The sequence below is a fragment of the Podarcis cretensis genome (assembly GCF_951804945.1).
Source record: "Podarcis cretensis genome assembly, chromosome: 11".
Taxonomy (NCBI): Eukaryota; Metazoa; Chordata; class Lepidosauria; order Squamata; family Lacertidae; genus Podarcis; species Podarcis cretensis.
In genome coordinates this window covers 50711022-50733085 of record NC_137180.1, presented here as the reverse complement: position 1 = coordinate 50733085, position 22064 = coordinate 50711022, and the positions used below count along the sequence as shown (strand labels likewise).

The following is a 22064-nucleotide window of genomic DNA, read 5'->3' as shown; positions in this document are numbered from 1 at the left end:
ACAGGGCGGGCATTACCACCAAGAAGGCTCTCTGCCTGGTTCTCTGTAACCTCACTTCTCACAATGAGGGAACTGCCAGAATGATGGAGGTGGAGATGCTCCTTCAGGTATAAAGGATCAAAGCCATTTAGTGCTTCAAAGGTCAGCACTAACACTTTCAACTGAGTTTGGAAATGTACTGGAAGCCAATGTGTTATATGGTCTCAGAGGCATTTCCCAATCACCAATCCAGATGCCACATTCTGGATTAGTTGTCGTTTCTGAGTCACCCTCAAGGGCAGTTCCATGTAGAGCGCATTGCAGTAGTCCAAGCGGGTGATAACCAGAGCATGTACCACTCTGGTGAGACAGCGTGCAGCCAATGTACCAGATGGAGCCCTGGACACAGAACTGACCTGCGCCTCCATGGACAAAAATGACTCCCAGGCTGCGCACCTGGTCCTTCAGAGGCACAGTTGCCCCATTCAGGACCAGGGATGAAGCTCAAAAGAGATGAGGAGGGAGCTAGGAGGGCTAGTATACAGGGCAAAGTGGGGCAGAGCCTTTTCCATGCTTTTACTTAGGTGTTTACGGCATCTATGCAAGGGATGACAATTGGAAGCAGACCAGAAGAAATTGACCAGAAGAAAGAGACCTCCTTGGCTTCTCCACCAAACCCTATTTTACCAGCCACCACTGTGAGAGGACACCCAGTGTTAATGAATGCACAGGAGCCCAGAAAGGAGGAAGAGTGTGAGGCTGCCAAGCCAACCTCTGTCTTTCATGAACGAACCACCACAACTTATTTGTCAAATCTCCCCACCCCCCTCATTTCTCCCATGAGGTTTTTGAGTTTCACACAGTAAAGCTACATTAATGCAATCCTTCTTTACTTGTTTTCCAATTAGCCTAATTGAATTCAGATTGCTTAAAAGTGGGCACCCGAGACGTTTATCTTGATGGGATGACGGCTCTGAGCTCCAGCGATCCTATTAGCGGTAAGAAGAATGAAAATCCGGGGTTGTGTTGTTGTTCCTTTGGCGGCGGCAGCCGGCAGCTCCCATGTGATGGAACACCAGTAAGACCACCTTCCCCTTCTTCTTCTTCTTCTCCTCCTCCTCCTCCTCCTCCTCCTCCTCCTCCTCCTCTTCTTCTTCTCTCTGCTTGCTTCCTTTGATACGGTCGCCATCCCTGGCAGAGATACACCCATGTGCACATATTGCATCTCAATGTGTGCAATAAAAGCCATGGCATCATGGCATTTTTCAGGGGGGCAAATGGGGGCTAGGCCAGCACAGACTCTTCTGGATGCTATGCACTGCTGCTCTTCAGCTTTTGTGAGTGTGTGTATGTGTGTTTGTAGAGGAACAAAATATCTAAAATTTTGGACCCTATCTAAGGGAGTGGATATGGGGGATCCAACACTTCAAAATGTACATCTATATCACTTCTCTCATACACTACGAATACCAAACCTTAATAAAAATGCATTGCAACCTTGGCTTTAGTCTTTTGCATTTGCAGGCAGCGTTCTACTTTGTAAACTTTATTTTTAAAACACACCTCCAAAATAAATAAGGGAGACTCTGAGAGAAACAAAAATGGGCTTGCCAATTTTATAGCTGGCCATTGTAGCTGTGTAGCCTTAAAAAGCAGCTTGACATGCATTACTCGAGTAGGGGAAGGTTTCCCCATAGCTAAGGCAGAGGCAAACTCGGCCCTCCAGATGTTTTGGGACTACAACTCCCATCATCCCTAGCTAACAGGACCAGTGGTCAGGGATGATGGGAATTGCAGTCTCAAAACATCTGGAGGGCTGAGTTTGTCTATCTCTGCCATAGCTTCAATTCCACGTCAAGAAACACTTTACTGGGTTTTCTGGAATTCTGGGTAAAGTCAGCTGTTAAAGGCACAGAAGCAGCTCCTGTTTGATTTCTACTAAGCTGGCTCTTGACTGTTTTGCAGTGACTTTTATGACGTGGCCCCCAATGCACGCCGATGACCATGCCCATGCTTGGGCCGTGGACGTGTCACTCACTGAGTTCCTTGTCTGAGCAGAGATAGGAATGTGAGGTCCTTGTCTTCATTAGCACATTCTCCATAAGGGCGGGGAGTTGTGCCGGTTGAATTTCAGTCGATCACATAGTATTTGGAGGAAGAGTGCCTTCCATAAAAACGATGATGTCCTGTTTAGCACATCTTCATCAGTAAGGAGTGGGGCTATATAGATAAAATATGACTTGATGAGTTTCATTATGATGGAGCAACATGGTTTAGTGTTTCTCAACCTGTGGGTCCCCAGATGTTGTTGGACTACAACTCCCATCATTCCTAGCCAGCATGACCAGTGGTCACGGATGATGGGAGTTGTAGTGATCCTGTGGATATATTGATGATGATATACTGGACAACAGCACTCCCTCCCTCTCTCTCTCCCTCTCCTCTCCTCTCGCAATGGTGCCTATAATTATATTTCAAACCTGTTAACTCCTATCAGCCTTAAATTTGATGGAATCTCATTAACCACTTGTTTGGTAATTCTGATTGTACTTTCTCCTTTGACCCCTTAAACCAGGAAAATGCTGATCCTATATGTGCTGACGAATTTAATTAGCTCCTCTAAACCACCAGATGCTTTCAATAAGATTTTCAAGATGTTCCTGTCACATTTTAATTCAAAGGTCAAGAGCTTTAGGTTTGTTTAGTGCCTTGTTTTTAGATAAGGTACTTTGCTCAGTAAAGTACCGTAATGCAAAAGGTTGGAGATCCATCACCAATGGCCAGCTTGCAGTCGAAGTCTGTATATGTGTGTGTGTGTGTGTGTGTGTGTGTGTGTGTTTAAAGGAATATAGAGCAATCGTCTCAGACCAGAGCTAAGAATAATTCTGTGTCTGTAAAGAATCATTCTGAGTCTGCTTTGGCATATTGATTCTCTCCTTCTCATAAACAGAACTTTAATATTTCTCAATAAAGGAAAAGTAATTAAGGGTTTATAGCAGGGTGAAAAAGAAGACAGGGTTCTGCCCTTTAGTAGTTGTATAGAGGAGGGAATATTAGCAATGGTAGCTTGTTGGTGAGTCACAAAAATGATGCTTGTTGAATTAATCACTCTCCTTAAAGGTGTAGGAACGTGTAGACTTTTGAATCTAGTTTGCAGAGTTTAGAACAGCTCTGAAGTGTTTAGAACTATGCCCAACCCAAGTATCCTTCAGATTCTTGTTTGTTTTATTTTGCAAGGTACTTGTTGGTATTTTGTAGGACATCAGCAAACCAGTGCAATAAGAGTACAAGGAAGAAATGATGATAAAAAAGAGAAACCGTGTAGAGTGGACTATTGTGTGCATCTCATTACATGCCGATACAATTGATGGGAGTACCCATCATGAGGTGGCACTCCTGCAGGTGCCCCCACAACCCTGCCACCGCAGCAGCTGCACAACCCTGGTAAGCAAGACATTGGCAGCAGCTGGCAAAATGGGCTGGGCCACCCCTGGTTATTTGGGGTAAGGATGTGGAACCTGTGGTCGATAGCCAATGGCGATGGAACATGGAACCTTATAATATTACAAATTGCCCATCCCTGATGTCATAGGAATCATAGAATCATAGAATCATAGAATCATAGAGTTGGAAGAGACCACAAGGGCCATCGAGTCCAACCCCCTGCCAAGCAGGAAACACCATCAGAGCACTCCTGACATATGGTTGTCAAGCCTCTGCTTAAAGACCTCCAAAGAAGGAGACTCCACCACACTCCTTGGCAGCAAATTCCACTGTCGAACAGCTGTTGAACAGGAATAATAGAATTGTACAGTTGGAAGGGGTCACGTGGCTCATTTAGCTCAACCCCTGTAGTGCGGGAATCTTTCACCTATGCGGGATTCAAACCCTCGATCCTGAGATTAAGAGTCTCCTACTCTACGGAGGTGTGCCTGTTTTGCATGTAGAAGGTATCCAGTTCAATTTTCCTGGGACTAAGGAGGAGGAAGGTTGCAGGCAGTGGCAGTCCCTCGGCTGGTTGCAGGCAGGTGGGGTCTACCTGAGGGCAGATTAAGGTTGGCATTGCTATTGGCCCCAATAGACCACCCTTCACTGGGCATAATGCACTCTCTTATGTTCAAGATGACCTAAGACAATAGGACAGCCTTTGCCAACCTGGTGCCCCCAGGAGCCAATTCCCAGTGCCCATGGGGGCTTTGGCCCCCGCAATAAAATATTTGAAGGGGCTGAGTCCCTGCAAAGTTGATGGGCATTGCCATTCCAGTGGTGTGCTTGCACTGTGTCATGTGATCGATTATGCAAAGCAGGGCTCACCTGCAATATTTCATTCAAGTTGGCACTTCTCCTGGTGCCCTCCAAGTCTTCAAGGAGACAACTCTCGTCAGACCCACCCAGCATTGGCATGCTGGCCCCTAGAAGATTGCCTTGCAAGGAATGTGGCCCTCTGGAAAAAGCTTCTCCAACTGCCCTGTTATGGTATTGTTGAAAAAGAAGTCCCCCCCCCCCCCCGTGTGCTTTCTCTGTTTCCCTCTCTCTGCAAAAGGTCCATACCCACAACTTCATTTTCATGGGAAAATATTGCCCGGTGCTGCCATGAGGTGAATGATAAGATTTGTAAGGGATTAGTAAGGATTAGTCGATAATCAGAAACTCTTCCAGGCACCTAGTAGATTAGCAGGTCCTGCTTCTTTAATAAAAGAGTTTCAGGGATAATTATAGCATGATGCTACCTATTATAATAAATCTACTTGGCTGTGTGCACAACGGGGGGAAAACCTCTGCCCGATGCGGACAGGAATCAAGTGGCGTCGGGTTTTTCATGTGTCTTTCAGACCTGTACCCAGTGGCACAGTTGAGCAGGGATGAAGTGCCACCACTCTGCTCACAGAAGGGACGACATCATCATCATCTCCAGGGGGTGCTATTTGCTGAACCTCTTGCATGCCAAACAAATAAGCTTTTTATCAAAGAGAAACTCATCAGATAAGCTCAACAAAGGAAGAGGTAGCTAATGGTTAAACTGCATGGAAGATGGAGCAAGCTTGTCTTTTCCTGCTCTGGAGGCTAGGACCCAAACCGATGACTTCAAGTTACAAGAACGGAGAGTATGACTAAACATCAGCAAAAAAATTCTGACAGTAAAAGCTGTCCGACAGTGGAATGGACTCCTTTTCGAGGTTGTGGATTCCTTTCTTTGGATGTTTTTTAGCATCTGTCTTGGATGCTTTAGTTGAGATTCCTGCATTTCAGGGGGTTGGGCCAGATGACCCCCAAGGTGCCTTCAAACTCTACAATTCTATAATTCACCACTCAAGTACAGGGATTCAGTGTTAGCCACCATAGCAAATAGGATTCTGTACAGTGGTACCTTGGGTTACATATGCTTCAGGTTACATATGCTTCAGGTTACACACTCCACTAAGCCAGAAATAGTGCTTCAGGTTAAGAACTTTGCTTCAGGATAAGAACAGAAATAGGGCTCTGGCGGCGCGGCGGCAGCAGGAGGCCCCATTAGCTAAAGTGGTGCTTCAAGTTAAGAACAGTTTCAGGTTAAGTACGGACCTCCGGAACGAATTAAGTACTTAACCTGAGGTACCACTGTACTGGATGTCTCCTGAGTCTGATCTAGGAGGGTTTTTTTATGTTCTGAAGCAGGTCACTTGTCCTTCCTTCCTCCAGACTAGAAAGGCTTTAAGGTCTTCTGAAAGAGGCTTATGTCTGAACCATGCTGGATTTGTGAAATAAACTTACCCCTCCCTCCCACACTTAGAATCATAGAATCATAGAATCATAGAGTTGGAAGAGACCACAAGGGCCATTGAGTCCAACCCCCTGCCAAGCAGCCTCCACCTGATTTGGAGGAGCAGCCATTTTCAACTTTTGCAAGTTGTTTTCTTGAAAAGCTGAGTAGCAGCATATGGAAGGAAGTGGACTTGTCACAATTTTGCAGGAGGGATTCATTTGCATACAGCTGAAGTTAGTGGGACTTGAGCTTCTGAATAGACATGTACTGTTAGCCCAAACTTTCCCTAGTGACTTGAGAATACAGAATATATTGCTATGTGTTTGTGGGTGCTAGGCCCCTAAAATCCCCGGGTCCAACAGGTGTTAAAACCTAATCAAGTCTTCTGATCCCTGGATCCTGCAAGTGTTAAAATATAAGCTAGGCTAGTTTCATGATGAGGTAATCACCTGGGTGTTGGGCCATAAAGAGAACAAAGGAAAGGGGGCTCTGTGTGAGATGGCAAATCGGTGGGGCTCCTCACACAACTTGCAGATAGTGAGAAGGACAATAGCCAGAGTTTAGAGCTGAAAGTGGGTGTGATGTGACCTAGAAGAAAAGCGCCAAGCAGGGAGAGAGAGTGTCAGGCTTCAGGGAATCTGATCCTCCTCACAGCTGGCAGCCAGAAATGGGAAAACAAGACATTCTTACCATGGTATTTTATTCAATATTCACAGAGACGGATGATGCCGCCTCTTAGGTAATGACGTTGCTCTGATTAAAGTCCCACCCTCTCTGTCTCTCCTATTATACACCATCCCTGTGTCAGCTGATCTGTGCTTTCTGCCTTTGAGCTTTCTGTTCTACTACTCTCAATGCACGCCTGGCCCTGAGGTGGTGGTCAGGAATTCTTTCTAAAGACACTGAGTCTATCAGCTGTCTCTGCCCTGCTTCTCCCTTTCTGCTCTCCCAATATTTCCCAGCTTCTCCCCTCTGCAGCCTCTGAACTATGACCTTCTGCAAACCACTGTTCTCCTCTTCTTGGGAAGGTTCAGGAGGGTGTGTGTGTGTGCTATGTCAGACCTCTGATCAACCCCAAGGCTGCAGCTAAGGGAGAAACAAGATCCTTTTGGGGTGTTGATGTTGTGAACCCCTCATTGCAAACTCAGGTTGTAGATATGTGCAAATAAACCATATATCATAAAGACACCACAGTCTCTGCTGTGCCTCATTTCCAAAAGGAAACATGAATCCTGGGTAAGCGCACCAGTCGGAGACTGAGGTGGCATGCAATACTATAATTGCATAAGGGAAACAGTGTACAGTTAATCAATCATAACAACAAAATGCCCCAAAGCAGTTGGTAGGAGGAAAAAGTTTAATAACTACATTTCCCCCTCCCATACCCAGTATAAGGAATATCAGAAATATTATTCTGGCATAAGAGATACAGTATGGAAAATCTGCACATGGGTCGAATGTAGAAGTATGTTTTCCCTGTACTTAGAAACAAGTAATCTCTGTGCCTGGAGTTGCAATGTGAAAAAGAGCCACAGAGCTTTTTGCCCATACAGAGGCTGCTTTCAGATGGCAGTTACCCTGCCCCCACACTCTTAATACTGGTGCAGCCAGCAAAACTAAGTCAAAAATCTGAGGAACCGTATTAGAAGGAAGAGGTGGCTAGGAATGGGGTAGAGATTCGGCTCAGTTCACATTTAAATGACATTCCTAATTTGCATTTTCCAAAATGATATGCACAACCAAAACAAGGCGTCCTTTGGAATTTGCACTTCCCTGAATTTTCCAGTGCAAGTAATGTGCACAAAAATGCATGAGTCTGGCCATGCCATTTATTGAGAGACAGTGTGAATCCAGTGGTTAGATCAGCCTTCCCTCAGTCTAGTGCCATCTTGTTGCTTTGGACTGCAATGGCCATGCTTGCTGGGGCTGATGGGAGTTGTAGTTCAAAACAAAGTAGATTGTGGAAGGCTAGGTTAGAGTGCTGGATTATGGCGGCGGCAGAGACCCAAGTTCAAATCTCCACGCAGCTGCAAATTTCCTTGGGCCAATCACTATTCAGAAAGCACTCCTGGAAATTTGGATGCGGCCTTAATAATTTATTTTGTATGCTAACACCTGACATAATTCCATTAAGCCTTCTGGGTAAGTGTAAACATTCATGCAAGAAGTGGAAACCTCAATATTTGGGGGAACTCCAAAGCTGGAGAGCTCATTCAGCAATACAGCAGCTCCGTTATGGTTTAAACTTTTTTATTATTAAGAGTAATAGATGAGAAAACCTTCTCTGCATTGGGCTGCTCTTAAAAGCACAGGGAGTGGAAAGAAAAAGATAGCAGCCACATAATAAGCCTTAGCGAAGTTATAGTCATTTGGCTGAAAGTTGTAGGTGTCAGAAAACCTTTAGTAGTTCTGTGATTTGATGCATGCTGAGTTGGTTAAATAATATGTCCTGTATTAAAGTGGCAGTGATAAAACAGTTAATGTTCTGAAAAACAACAACACTGGAGACCTTTTTCTTTTCTTTTTTAAAGGAAGGTTCTCTGCTTTCAAGCAAATATAAAATCTACATTATAAATAGGGAGAGAAGAAGTTTGGAAGGTGTAAGTAGGTTTTATCTTAAACATATTCTGCTTTCACTCTACAATAAGGTTGCCATATGTCCGGTTTTTCCCAGACATGTTCGGGATTCCAAGGGCGAAATCACCATCCGGGGAGACTTTTTAAAAAATGGGCAAAATGTCTGGGTTTTTGCAAATAGAACCAGGAAGTGTGTGCGCGAGTATCACGCTTTACTTTTCCCGATCTCTATGGACACACCTGCTCTCTGCACAGAGACTTGCTTTGCAAGAAGAGCCAAGGAGTGTGCATGTGAGGATCACTCTTTACCTTTTCCTGTCTCTATGGTGTACCCACATGGTGCATGCTGGGATGGGGCAGATGGAATGGCAACCCTACTCTATGACATCACTGCCCCCACTGGAATATAATAGGAATATCTTCGGCTCAGCAAAGTCCTCGTGTAGAATAGAAACACCCCAACTCTAATATTTTTTTATCTAGGAAAGTCTGTCCTAATAACCCAAGGTGTGAACTGCCGTACTCCTCTTCAATCCTGCAAAGCAAAATAATTTTAAGCAGTTGAGAATACTTCCATTCACAAGTGGCTCTTGCCACGTAATTCAGAACCTGACACCATGATGGGCGTTGGCAGGGACCTATATGAGCAAGTGTATTTGCAATTGCAAATATAAAATCTAAAAAGAGGAGACTCTTGAGAGTCCTATGGACTGCAAGAAGATCAAACCTCTCCATTCAGAAGGAAATCAGCCCTAAGTGCTCACTGGAAGGACAGATCCTGAAGCTGAGGCTCCAATACTTTGGCCACCTCATGAGAAGGGAAGACTCCCTGGAAAAGACCCTGATGTTGGGAAAGATGGAGGGCACAAGGAGAAGGGGACGATAGAGGACAAGATGGTTGGATAGTGTTCTCGAAGCTACCAACATGAGTTTGACCAAACTGCGGGAGACAGTGGAAGACAGGAGTGCCTGGCGTGCTCTGGTCCATGGGGTCACAAAGAGTCGGACATGACTAAACGACTAAACAACATTTGCAATTGCTGCTTTAGGTTTGGATATTTACCTGCGACGTTGGGGTCCCTCTGCCTCCACCATCATATGTCAGCACACATACCCTTATTTTTTCTTTTTGGGGGGACACACACACACACATCTTTCCTCGTGGAGGGGTAGAGAGTGAGTAGCTGCCGCAGCCACAGCCTTCCATTTCTATGGGGTATTTGTATACAGATCTTGTAAATGTCTCTATTTACATTACAGAACACTTCTCCCCAGCTGCCTGTTTAATATCAGTGAAGGTGGCTTGGGCCTTTTCTTTGATTTGATCCATGTCCATGTTCTGGATGTTCTGAAGTTGCCCGAGTATAGAATCCTTGTCTTCTTCCTCTACTTGATCTTCCGCCACCATTTTCTGGAGGTCTTCCGGCAAGCCCACGTCATCCCCAGCCATCTGGATCTGATTCTCATCTAATTCACTCTGAGCAAGGAGGGAAAGGGAACAGGAAAGGAATATAAGTAGAAGAAGTGATGAGCATGTTCTGCAGGGAGAACTTAAATTTAAATTATCCCATCGAGTCAAATCTCAATCGTGCACCAGTAAGTTCAGACCGGGGGGGGGGGAGGGGAATAGCAATTGCTATAACTCTTTTATTTCCTGTTTTCTCATTGTGTCTGGTTCTGTGTTCAAATCCTTTGCAGACGACCACAGTGCCTGGAGAGAGATAGTCGGGCTGCGTATCTGCAGCAGTGACCAGAGGAGGAATGACTGCTGAGAGAAGAAACGCCATGCTAACAGGAAACCCAGACTCCTTCACCTGCCCCAGCTGCAATAAAACATGTCTCTCTTGTACTGGCCTCCACAGCTATGGCAGGCTCTGTAGGTCTCCAACAGTTTGACCAATGGTACACCCTTCCATTGTCTCTCAAGACGGACAGGTGCCAACAAGGAAGAAGGACAAGGAATTTTGGATTCTTATATTTCACAAAAACGTTGTAATACTTCTATGCCCAGTTAGCAATGCAGCCATTGCTGCAGTTGCAAAAACAAATATTCAGTCCCGCTCAGGGTGAGCAGGACTTCCCCTGCATAGCTGTCAACTTTCAGATTTGAAAATAAGGGATCAGCAGCCTCACCTGTCCCGGGGACAGTCTACGGGATATCTAAAAATCTGGGATAGCAGCGGGAAACGGCGCTGGAATAAGGGAATTTCCCGCCAAAAAAGGGAAGGTTGACAGCTATGTACCCCCGCCATGTCGTGCAACTCTTTTTTCTGCACAACAAATTTGCGAATTCTGCTGTTGGGGCAGGGTAGGTTTTGGGGGCAGAAGTCCAGTGCCCCTGTCGTTATAATCATAGGAGCCAACTTCTAGGGGCCGAGGTCCCTTCAGCCCCCCCCAGTAAAATATTTGATGGGGATTACCATTCAAATGACATGCGTGCCCCATGTATTGTGATCATTATACCGGGGGGGGGGGTGTCCCCTACCCATACTTTATTCAAGTTGGCATCCCTGATCATAATGATTGGGAGCACCTTCTGGTGTAGCCATGTTAGCTCACCACATTTTCAGGTAATAAAAATAATACACATCACCATCTAAGAAGGGGGGGGGGTCTAAAAATTTTCAGCTGCAGCCCTGGGCAATGCATCTTCAGTCAATTGCCTCTTTCCTTCCCATCCCAAAGCACTCCATGCATTAGAAGGCTAAGCCAGTAAAATCCTTGCTCAGGCTATGGCAAAGGGTCTCTCTAAGGGCCGTGAGGGAAAGAGGTGGAAGAAAACCCCTCTTTTCTCTCTCTCTCTCTCCTAGTTCCGGCACCTCTCAGGTGGGTGCCATTGCCATTCTAAGAGAACAAGGGAGGCGGTCATGGGGAGTTCTGGCACCTCTTTTTCTATGAAAAAAATAGCACTAGTAAACACCGTACTACAAATACTCTTCAACACACACACACACAAATGGCACAAACAAATGAAACGAAAAAGAGTAATAAGAAAAAACAGCATAAAATAAAGCTGATTTGTTGGTAATAAAAATGGAAAGTGATGCGAGCCTGTGAGAAAAAGGACACCGCCTGGTTCACCATAAGTTTCCAAGCAGCCATGCTCCAGAGAGACAGAACTTACTAGAGAGCAACAAGCACACACGAAGCAAAATGTTTTTCCATCAAGGTCCCTCCCCTAATGCACAGTGATTGGAGGGCCCTGGCAAAATAATTTCCTCTGATTAAAGGCTAAGAGCTATCCGTCTTCCTGCTCCACTCTCTCTCTTTCCTGCTCCTCACTCAAACAGCAACAGGCCATTCCCCTTATGGTCAGCTTGGTTTTGCCTTTAGATAGATAGATACAGTGGTACCTTGGTTCTCGAATGTCTCTCTTGACAAACATTTCGGAACCTGAGTGCTGAAAACCCGGAAGTAAATGCTTCCGTTTTCGAACACGCCTCAGAAATCGAACGGCTTCCGCCGCGTGTTTTTCAATTTTCTCAGTTGAATTTTCAGGTACCACTTTACGTTTCGGTTTTCGAACGTTTCGGAACTTGAATAGTCTTCCAGAATGGATTACATTCAAGAACAGTGGTACCACTGTAGATGATAGATTAGATAGATAGATAGATAGATGATAGATAGATAGATGGATAGATGGATAGATGGATAGATAGATGATGATGATGATGATAGATAGATAGATAGATGATAGATAGATAGATGATAGATAGATATAGATATAGATAGAGATAGATAGAGATATATGATAGATAGATAGATAGATAGATAGATAGATAGATAGAGATAGATAGATAGATAGATAGATAGATAGAGATGATAGATAGATAGATAGATATAGATAGATAGATAGAGATAGAGATAGATAGATAGATGATAGATGATAGATGATAGATGATAGATAGATAGATAGATAGATAGATAGATAGATAGATGATAGATGATAGGTGATAGGAAACACCTCTGCAGCATTTCGTGTGTGGGGGCGACAAACGAGGCTTTGCAGGCCGAGAGGATGTTGCTACTCTTGACCTGGGACACCTTGCTACCATCCTGATTCAACCTTGGCATTCAAAACAATGACACCTCAAGGCACCCTGATTTGACTTGTGACTTGGACTGCATGCAGAGCCACTGCACACTGTTACATTTAACTTACAGATATAAACAAGACCTTCAGGATAAGGATTTGTAGTGAGTCAACCACTGGCAGAACTGGTTGGAGGGAGAAATCCGTCACATGTGGCATGAACTGAGCCAGGATTTCCTGGCAGCAAACCCTTGCGTCCTGACTGTTACAGGAACACCGATTAGCCGTAAGGACCCTGAGACATGGAGTTGCTCTGTTCAGCCATTTGCCAAGCGAAAGCTGAAGGTGGGGGGGGGGGAGATATAATTTAATTGGCACTGAAATGTCTTTTTCCTTGAGCTCCAGGTCTAACGAATGGTGGTAAGATGGCAGTGGCTCGTTCTGAACTCAGCTGCTTTTAAGTCCTCCCAAACTGCCTGCTTCACAGTGCTAAATTAGAAGCACCATGAGTCACTTTTTCTGACCAACTCTTTCATTCCAAGTCAGCCTTTACTATCCATTCATACATATTTTTTTCCACTACATCATATTCATGCCAGACATGCTTTTTTGTTACAGTCAGAAGGGTGAAATAATGAACAATAAAATCACCCAGAAATGTAAAATCTGGCCCACTCAATTGCCTTTTATTGTGTGTGCCAAAGGTGAACCTGTTCTCTCTTAAGAAAGCTAACAGGCATGGGTCACCTCCCTTTTCATTTGACAGATTCGTTGTTTCACCACCTGCTCGATAGGAACATACTTTCACACTATATAAACGAGGTTATATTCTCATAAGACACAGTTAATCAGGGCAGTTACTCCAGGGTACAAGAATGCAAGGACTGACCTGTTGGGTTTGGACAACAATACCTCTGGTCTAGCGTTCGCCTGTCAGCAGTAGCTACTAGCCAAACTCCCCAAGAAAGTCACAAACAGGGCACAGTTGGTATTGTGAATCCTTCCACCCTAATCGCACTAAACTTGGAAAAGGGTCAGATGCTGAGCAGGAAACTCCATCTACTCTCATGGGTTGGTTGGTTTGCTTGTTTTATAACAGGGCGTGGGTGGCGCTGTGGGTTAAACCACAGAGCCTAGGACTTGCCGATCAGAAGGCCGGCGGTTCGAATCTCTGCGACGGGGTGAGCTCCCGTTGCTCGGTCCCTGCTTCTTGCAACCTAGCAGTTCAAAAGAACGTCAAAAGTGCAAGTAGATAAATAGGTGCCGCTCCGGCGGGAAGGTAAACGGCGTTTCCATGTGCTGCTCTGGTTCACCAGAAGCGGCTTAGTCATGCTGGCCACATGACCCGGAAGCTGTACGCCGGCTCCTTCAGCCAATAAAGCGAGATGAGCGCCGCAACCCCAGAGTCGGTCACGACTGGACCTAGTGATCAGGGTCCCTTTACCTTTACCTTTACCACTTTTCGTCAAGCCAGTCTACAGTGATATAAAACAAATCATTAATAGCAATACAGGCCCTCCAAGTGTCACTATTTTCCAGGGACAGTTCTGGACTTATAGATGCCATCCCGGTTTCTGATTTGATCCTGGAATGTCCCATTTTTTCTTAGGATGCCCTTATTTTCATTGGAGAAATATTGGAGGGTATGGAGTTATGTGACCTCCTAACCAAGGAGATAAGTAACTAAACAACCTTTAGAAGACATCTGAAGGCAACCCTGTATAGGGATTTTGTTAATTTTTAATGCTTAATTATGTTTTCATTATGTTGGAAGCTGCCCAGAGTGGCTGGGGCAACACATTCAGATGGGCAGGATATAAATAGTCTCCTCCTCCTCCTCCTCCTCCTCCTCCTCCTCCTCCTCTTCCTCCTCCTCCTCCTCCTCCTCTTCCTCCTCCCTCCTCCTCTTCCTCCTCCTCCTCCTCCTCCTTCTCCTCCTCCTCCTCCTTCTCCTCCTCCTCCTTCTCCTTCCTAGACTCAGATATGGATTCAGATGTATACCTTGTTACAATTCTCTGATCTATCTATTGTATGAAGCAATTACCTATGTATATGCTGTTGCCTATACATATACACTTTCCTCATTTATTTCAATGCAAACACCAAAGTATCAGGTGACACCTTCGTTCCTGAATATTGTGGTTTGCAAATGCTAAAGCAGAACAATGCACTGGGATTCTGTCTACCAAGAATAAATATGTGAGTAAATAACTGGTTAAGTAGCTGGCCAACCCATTCTGCTCCTGAAGGGTTGTGCCTATTCATGCACTGTGTGCACACTCATTCATTCATTCATTCATTCATTTGCTCCTACTTTTATTCAGATGCACGATCCCATCTTACATTCTGAAACACCTCCTGCTGACAGCATTGATGCTTATTCCTGTTGGCCTTTAGCTGCTGTCAGCGTTCGTTCTGGAGATTTAATGAAGCATTAATGCTTATCTTTGATGGGTGAACTGTGTGTATTTTTTGTTTTTTTAAAAAACACACACACAAATCCTGTACATAGAAAGCCTGGGTCCATCACAGCAAAAATCTAAACAAAATGGCCATTGTCTGAAGAAAGGACTGGTCCCATCAAGAAGGCATTACAGTAGATATATAGGAAACAATGCCATAGGAAACACAGCAAGTCCTATGCAAACTTACTTTAGAGTTAGCCCATTGAGACAAACTTCTGAATTAGCCTGCATAGGAATGGGTTTCATCTAGGGATGGGCAGATCTGTCAATTTCAGTTTCTCCCAGTCTGTCATTTTTCCACTCTTGAGTTCAGTTTTTTTACATTTCCACATCAATTTCCTTTTTTCCTTTTTAAAAAAAGAGTTATTATGAGAATTTACCAGCATTTGACTGCGAATTTCTCCTAATATGAACATTTTTTGCATGCAATTTTGTCCAAGATACAATTTTGTCCAAGTAAAGCACATCCCCCTGAAAAATGTGTCCTTATATGTCATTTTCACTAACATATGCATTTCAATGCACAATTTGCTCTTGTTTATGCATTTTTTGTACACATCATTTGGCACTGCAAAATTCGGAAACGTAAGAATTTAAGGGATGGCTGTGCTTCAGTTTGCATATTGTTCCATAAACTGGAAATCAGGTAGATTCACCTTTAAATATGAACCGAATCAAATTTCTCCCCACCCCACTCCCCTAGCTGCCTGGCATCCTATTTTGAATGTCTTTCAGTGACTGAACATCACTATTACCCGCCCTCTTTCTGTAGCCCTTAGCTCTTTTTGTCATGCATCTCGACCACAATACGTTTTTTAAAAGAACAGTTGTCAGAACATATTGACCGGCCTGTGCTGCCTTCGCAGCACAAGGAATGTGGTTTGGGCCTTCAGTTAAAGATGTATCTTTTTCAGCATGCAGCTAGAGAAGGAAGGACCTGATTACTGTTGTTGTTGCTGTCAGTAATTATTCTTTAGTGGTTTGTTACGTGTTTCTAATGAATTGTGTTACTTTATGGGGCTTATCACTATAACTAAACAAACAAGCCAAAACAGATGAGGATAAAAGAATGTCAGTTCCCCTTCCTTGAGCAAGTTTCCATTGGAAGATGATCCATAAATAATACAAACTAACAAGTAGCAATTCATGCATCCAAACAAATGTAAATGGCTGCTGTTCAGACCTTTTCAGCAAAAGATTTTTCTACATGATTATGGGTGGTAAATAAACTAACCTCCACCACTAGGTGGCTCTGCAGGTACTGAACTGCTTTTCTTGCCTAACCATTCATTATGCTGGCCTGGCTAACAGATATAGGTCAATTAAACGGATTCAGTAAGAAATAAAATCCTCTTGGGCCTGTATAAAGTCTCGTATCTCTTTTCTGAGGAGCCCTAAGTAGACCCACATTCACCCCCGACCTTCACCAGAAGGGAAATCTGTGATCCCCTCCATCAGGGGTTCTCAAAATTCCTACCCCCAGAGCCCACGAGATGCCTGGAAATTACTTGGGTCCACCAGTCATGAAATGGTGACAGAAGGAGGCGGAGTTTGGCATAATCAGCTGACAATTACATCCTTCTCTACCAATGCCTAATCCACCTGTGGAAATTGCTACGTTCTTTGCCAGAGCATTTTGCATGTGGCAAGGAGTTCCATAGCTCCACTTTCCTTGTGCTAAGGAGGCATTGTGATTCCGCCTCCCCATTTTATTTGATTCTGCGATATATTTTTTTTACTGATCCTGATGCTCTTCCTTACACCTACAAGCCTTTCAAAGTACTAATACCCATCTCCTGTATTTTCTTATTCCATTCTCACTCAGCTTGTACACTACTCCCAACACCAATACCACAACCACTGCCCTTTTCTTTTACATTTGCTTCTTTGTCTTATAACACTCCCCCCTCCATCTATCCCATTTCCTTCAGCACCTCCTTTGCCCCTTTCCCCTCAGAGGAGGGAGAACTTCCTCCCTCCCTCAGCCTTGGGACATTGGTGGCTCCCAACCACATTGGTCTAACCAATGCCTATAACAAGGCCAAGGGGTTGGTCAAGCAGGTGAGGGGTCACTGGTCAGACTGTGGTACTAAGACCCATCTGAAAATGCCTCAAGGCCCACTGATGAGTCCTGGCCCTCTGTTCAAGGAACATTGCCCTCATGTTTTTCAGGTTGTCCGGGTCCTTCCTCACCACATAGAACTGTAGAGTTGGAAGAGAAACCAAGAGCCAAACCCCTGCAATGCAGGAATCTCAACCACATTGCACTGCAACAAAGAACTGCCTGTGCCCCAGTGCCTTCATTCTGCAGTTCACAGTGTTATACCTGTGAAAAGGATCTAGGGGTCTTAGTAGACCACAAGCTTAACATCAGTCAACGGTGTGATGCAGCAGCAAAAAAGAAGCGAATGCTATTCTAGGCTGCATCAGCAGAAGTCTAGAAGCCCAGATCAAGGAAAGCAATAGCAGAGCCGTCTTTCCTATTGGGCTTACTGGAGCACTGCGCCAGGGCGCTGGCCTCTCGGGGCGCCCAAGCAAGTGGGGGAGCTGTGCGGCTTTGCCAGTGGCCTCCCCTTTCCCTGGACGCCTATTAGCTGTGCCCCATCAACCATATGGCTGGCGGGCATGCAGCTTCCTTCCCAAGCCTCCGCAGGAGGAGAGCGATCCCCGCAGAGGCTTGGGGAAAGGTTGCCAACTCTGGGAAAGGAGGTGGGCCGCCAGAGGGATCTTTGAACCACAGAGCCGGATATGCTTAAGATTGCCCTGAGTAATAGTCCCACTCTATTCTGACTTGGGCTCCACAATTTAAGAAGGATATTGACAAGTTGGGATGCAGGCAGAAGAGGGTGACCTTGGGCCAGTCACACTTCTCTGAAGTCTTCTCAGCCTCATTCACCTCACAGAGTGTTTGTTGTGGGGGAGGAAGGGGAAGGAGATTGTTAGCCGCTTTGAGACTCCTGAAGGGGAGTGATAAAGCGGGATATCAAATCCAAACTCTTCTTCTTCTCTTCTTCTGCTCTGGAGGGTCGGACTTGAACCAAGGTATTCAAGTTACCCAGCCCCAGCCCACCTTCTGATGCAGTCTTGGGCATAAAAAGGTAAAGGTAAAGGGACCCCTGACCATTAAGTCCAGTTGTGGACAACTCTGGGGTTGCGCTGCTCATCTCACTTTACTGGCCGAGGGAGTCGGCATTTGTCATGTGGCCAGCATGACTAAGCCGCTTCTGGCAAACCAGAGCAGCGCACGGAAACACCGTTTACCTTCCCGCCGGAGCGGTACCTATTTATCTACTTGCACTTTGATGTGCTTTCGAACTGCTAGGTTGGCAGGAGCAGGGACCGAGCAACGGGAGCTCACCCTGTCACGGGGATTCGAACCACTAACCTTCTTGGGCATAGCTATGGGCAAACTGAGCAGATAGATGATTTTCCCTCCCTGTTTTATAATGAAGCTGAATGTTGACTTACTATTACTGATGGCAATAGTAAGTACTTCTTTGCACAGTGCATAGACTATAGAATTTGCTCCAGCAAGAGATAGTGATTGCCACCGTCTTAGATGACTTTAAAATAGGATTAGATAAATTTGTGGAGGATACAGTGATTGATAGCTGCTAGTCATTATGGCCACTGTTCATGGACTGCAGAGGTTGGGCATACATCTGATGTACACACATTTGCTTGCAAAACAGCCATGTAAACCAGGGAGGAAATTTAGTGGGGAGAGTCCCTATATATTTCAAATCCTGCGCTAAGTGACTTTCAATGCCCCTTTAGCATTCCAGCAATAGAGTTCCACTTATGAGCAAGCCATAGGACTCATGGATGAAAACATCTTTTCAATGACAAATCTACCCTGACAATCCTATTAATAGGATTAAGGTTCATTAAGGACATGTTTTGTCATATAAGTCTGCCCCAAATACCCTGAAGGTTTAAGTCTTGCATTGGAACCTGGGGCCTCTTACAGACTAAAATCTAAAGTACATCTTCTGAGAGCTACCTACATTTTTAAAAAACAACATCACCAGACATCACTTTAACCAGAGAACAGTATATCAGTTTTATACCAGACTGCCCATCAAAATATATATTTTACATTTGCATTCCTGCCCGTCTTTAAAGAAATTCGAGAAAGTGTAATGGGGGCTATTCCATTTTATCTCCCTCAAAAACTCTGAGAGGTAGGTTAGGCTGAGAGAGTTTCATGGCAAAACCGAAACTTGAACCTAGGTTTCCCCAGAATCAAATGGATTCTGGTGCCAGATTCTTCTGTAGCCTGGTTCTGTTCGATTTTATCATTACCCTTGAGCTGAATGTTTGCCAGTTTAAGTAAAAGTTGGTATTCCTCTCTCTTGCAAGTTGAGGCATGACAAATGAGTAGGGGATTTCTGATTCTGCCTGGATGAAGCAAGCAAGTTGAGGTGAACCAGATTTCCTCCATATTTTTTACCATGTTTTTTAAAAGTGCACGTTCACTACATTCACGGAACTAACGTCACTTCTAATTTGGCCCTGAGTCGCAAAGTCTGACATGCAGTGAAGCAATCGCACTATTTCTTCTGCTTTTGCACAGTTAACACACATGTTGTCAGGAGCTCAAATCTGCAACAGGACTGAAAGTGATGTTTGGGGCTGTGTTTCTTTAGGCCAAGCCTCCACAGAGGCGCCAGCTTGCGAGGATGATGGGGTACACATGATGTCAGGATATTTAGGAGGAGCCAGGGCTCCGCAGTTCACCTCCATGCTTTTTGGACATTGGGGCGGAGGAAGGGGTGTGGGGTGTGGGCGCCCCGGGTTTCACCACTGAGGGTGGTGACAAAAGGCCCGGCGGCACTCACTGCGGGACCTGCAGCACGCCTGAGCCACACATCTCTCCTGGGAGTGACGTAGTGGCTTGGGTGCCTGCAGGCTTTGCTCTGCCCCAAACGGTCTGCCCATTGCCTCCCCCTCAGCTGTAGGGTGGCTGAGTGGGAGGAGGCAGGCATACTCCTCAGAGGCCTTGCGGAGTGTCCTGTCCTGGCTGGCCCCGCTTCTGGGTGCAGGGCACACATGCCACCCTAGGCACCCGATCAACTTGCTCCGGCACTGCTGGCCCCCACTCCAAAAAAAATTCAGGAGAAGCCTCAGCCCCCAGGAGTTGGCACCCCCGCTTTCCAAGCTGGTACCTCCCAGATGTTTTGGATTACAGCTTCCATCAGAAGCCTGCAGGCCGGGGAAGCCTGGTTTAGGCAACAAGAAAAGACCCGTCTTGTATTCTCAGATACAGTGGTACCTCGGGTTAAGAACTTAATTCGTTCTGGAGGTCCGTTCTTAACCTGAAACTGTTCTTAACCTGAGGTACCACTTTAGCTAATGGGGCCTCCCGCTGCCGCATGGTTTCTGTTCTCATCCTGAAGCAAAGTACTTAACCCGAGGTACTATTTCTGGTTTAGCGGAGTCTGTAACCTGAAGTGTCTGTAACCCGAGGTAACACTGTATTGTATTCCGTTCTGAATCCGGAAGCCTGCATGAAGTGTGGCAGGAGGGTCAAAGAGGAAGAAGAAAATATCTGGATTTGATCCTCACACTGCTGATTTGTTACTGGGCTCTGTTGAAAGTGTCCCTTCATAACTTGGGACCAATTTACCTGAAGGATATGCTCCATGGCCACTTCAGTCTGTGGAACTTGCACTTGTAGAAGTGCCATGTAATGTTAGTTCCACATTTTCCATGATTCAGTCTTCCACCTATGCTCTGAAGCTCCCTGCTAATTGATCTGTCCTGAGTGCATTAATAATAATAATAAATAATTTTATTTATATCCTACCCTCCCCAGCCAAAGCCAGGCTCAGAGCGGCTAACAACAGTAAAAACAGCACAGTTTACATAAAATCACAGTCAATTAATTGAAATACATTCTAAAATCAATTCAGAATCAAATTAATGGCAACCATTGGGCTAGGGTTCTGTGAAGAATACAGAAGGAGAAAGGGGGTTAGGCTGTGCCCTGGCCAAAGGCCAGGTGGAACAGCTCTGTCTTGCAGGCCCTGTGGAAAGATGTCAAGTCCCGCAGGGCCCTAGTCTCTTGTGACAGAGTGTTCCACCAGATCGGGACCACGGCTGAAAAAGCCCTGGCTCTGGTTGAGGCTAGCCTAACCTCCCTGTGGCCTGGGATCTCCAATATGTTTTTATTTGAAGACCATAAGGTCCTCCGTGGGACATACCAGGAGAGGTTAGAGATTCTTGCGTTGCAGGACTTTGACTAGATGTTCCTTGGGGTCTATTCTATGACATAGGTATATCAATATGCACCCCGATACATACCGTATTTTTCACCCTATAGGACGCACTTTCCCCCCTCCAAAAATGAAGGGGAAATCTGGGTGCGTCCTATGGGGCGAATGCAGGCTTCCGCTGAAGCTTGGAGAGCGAGAGGGGTCGGTGCGCACCGACCCCTCTCGCTCTCCAGGCTTCAGGAAGACATCCTCAGACTAGGCAGCCCTGCAGGAGTTCCCGCAGGGCTGTCTAGGCTGTGGATAGTAGCTTGCTTCCCGGAGCGCTGGGCGCGCTGAAAGCAGAGCGCCCGGCACTTCGGGAACACATCCGCAGCCTAGGCAGTCCTGCGGGAGTTCCCCGCAGGGCTCCCCACGCTGCGGATAGCAGCCTGCTGCCCGGTGGGTGGGGCGCCCAGAAGCAGAGCGCCCCTTGCGCCAGGCAGACATCGGCCAGCCCCACAAGCTCAGGGGACAGCAGTGAGGCGCAGCGCCGCCATCCCGCTGTTCCTCGACCTGGTTCGGTTTCCCTGACCTGCTTTTGGGGGGGAAATAAAGGGAATTTTCCCCCTTTATTTCCCCCCCAAAAAACTAGGTGCATCCTATGGGACGGAGCATCCTATGGGACGAAAAATACGGTATATTTTCTTCTTAATACCAATTGCTTCAACCACTTTCTTCTGATGGGACTCTATGATTTGAAATAAACCAGTTTGAATCCAGCCCATGCCACCTTGCCCTGCTGTACAGTACATCTGCAGTTCTGCCACTGCCCTGCTGTATCCTAACGATGCTGACCCAGAGGCCACATGAAAAATGTGGCTTCAAAGAACGCATTTGAAGGAAAAGAGAGGGGGCAAACTGTAGGTGCTCCCATAGGATCAGAGGCAACAAGGGAAAGTGGGAGGAGATGCTTTTAAAAAGCAGCAGGCTTTAGGGTGGTTGTGTTGAACAAATCAAGATTACAGGTGGCGATCCTGGAGAGATTCAGTTCATTTCACCTTTTAATGTAA

General features: G+C 45.7%; 1 protein-coding gene across 3 annotated transcripts in view; it reads right to left on the bottom strand.

The window, feature by feature from the left end:
- Positions 1 to 9129: 9129 nt before the first annotated feature.
- CPLX4 (complexin 4) overlaps positions 9130 to 22064 on the bottom strand; it is a 32984-nt gene continuing 20049 nt past the window's right edge. For 2 of the 3 annotated variants that reach the window (XM_079995147.1, XM_079995146.1), the window contains 2 exons: positions 12543 to 12671; positions 9130 to 9776 (listed from right to left, as the gene is read on the bottom strand). In XM_079995147.1, the coding sequence (XP_079851273.1) occupies positions 9549 to 9776; positions 12543 to 12671 (357 nt within the window). In that variant the 3' untranslated portion in view covers positions 9130 to 9548. The remainder of the gene's footprint in view (positions 9777 to 12542; positions 12672 to 22064) is intronic. The other variant, XM_079995148.1, reaches the window with a different exon arrangement.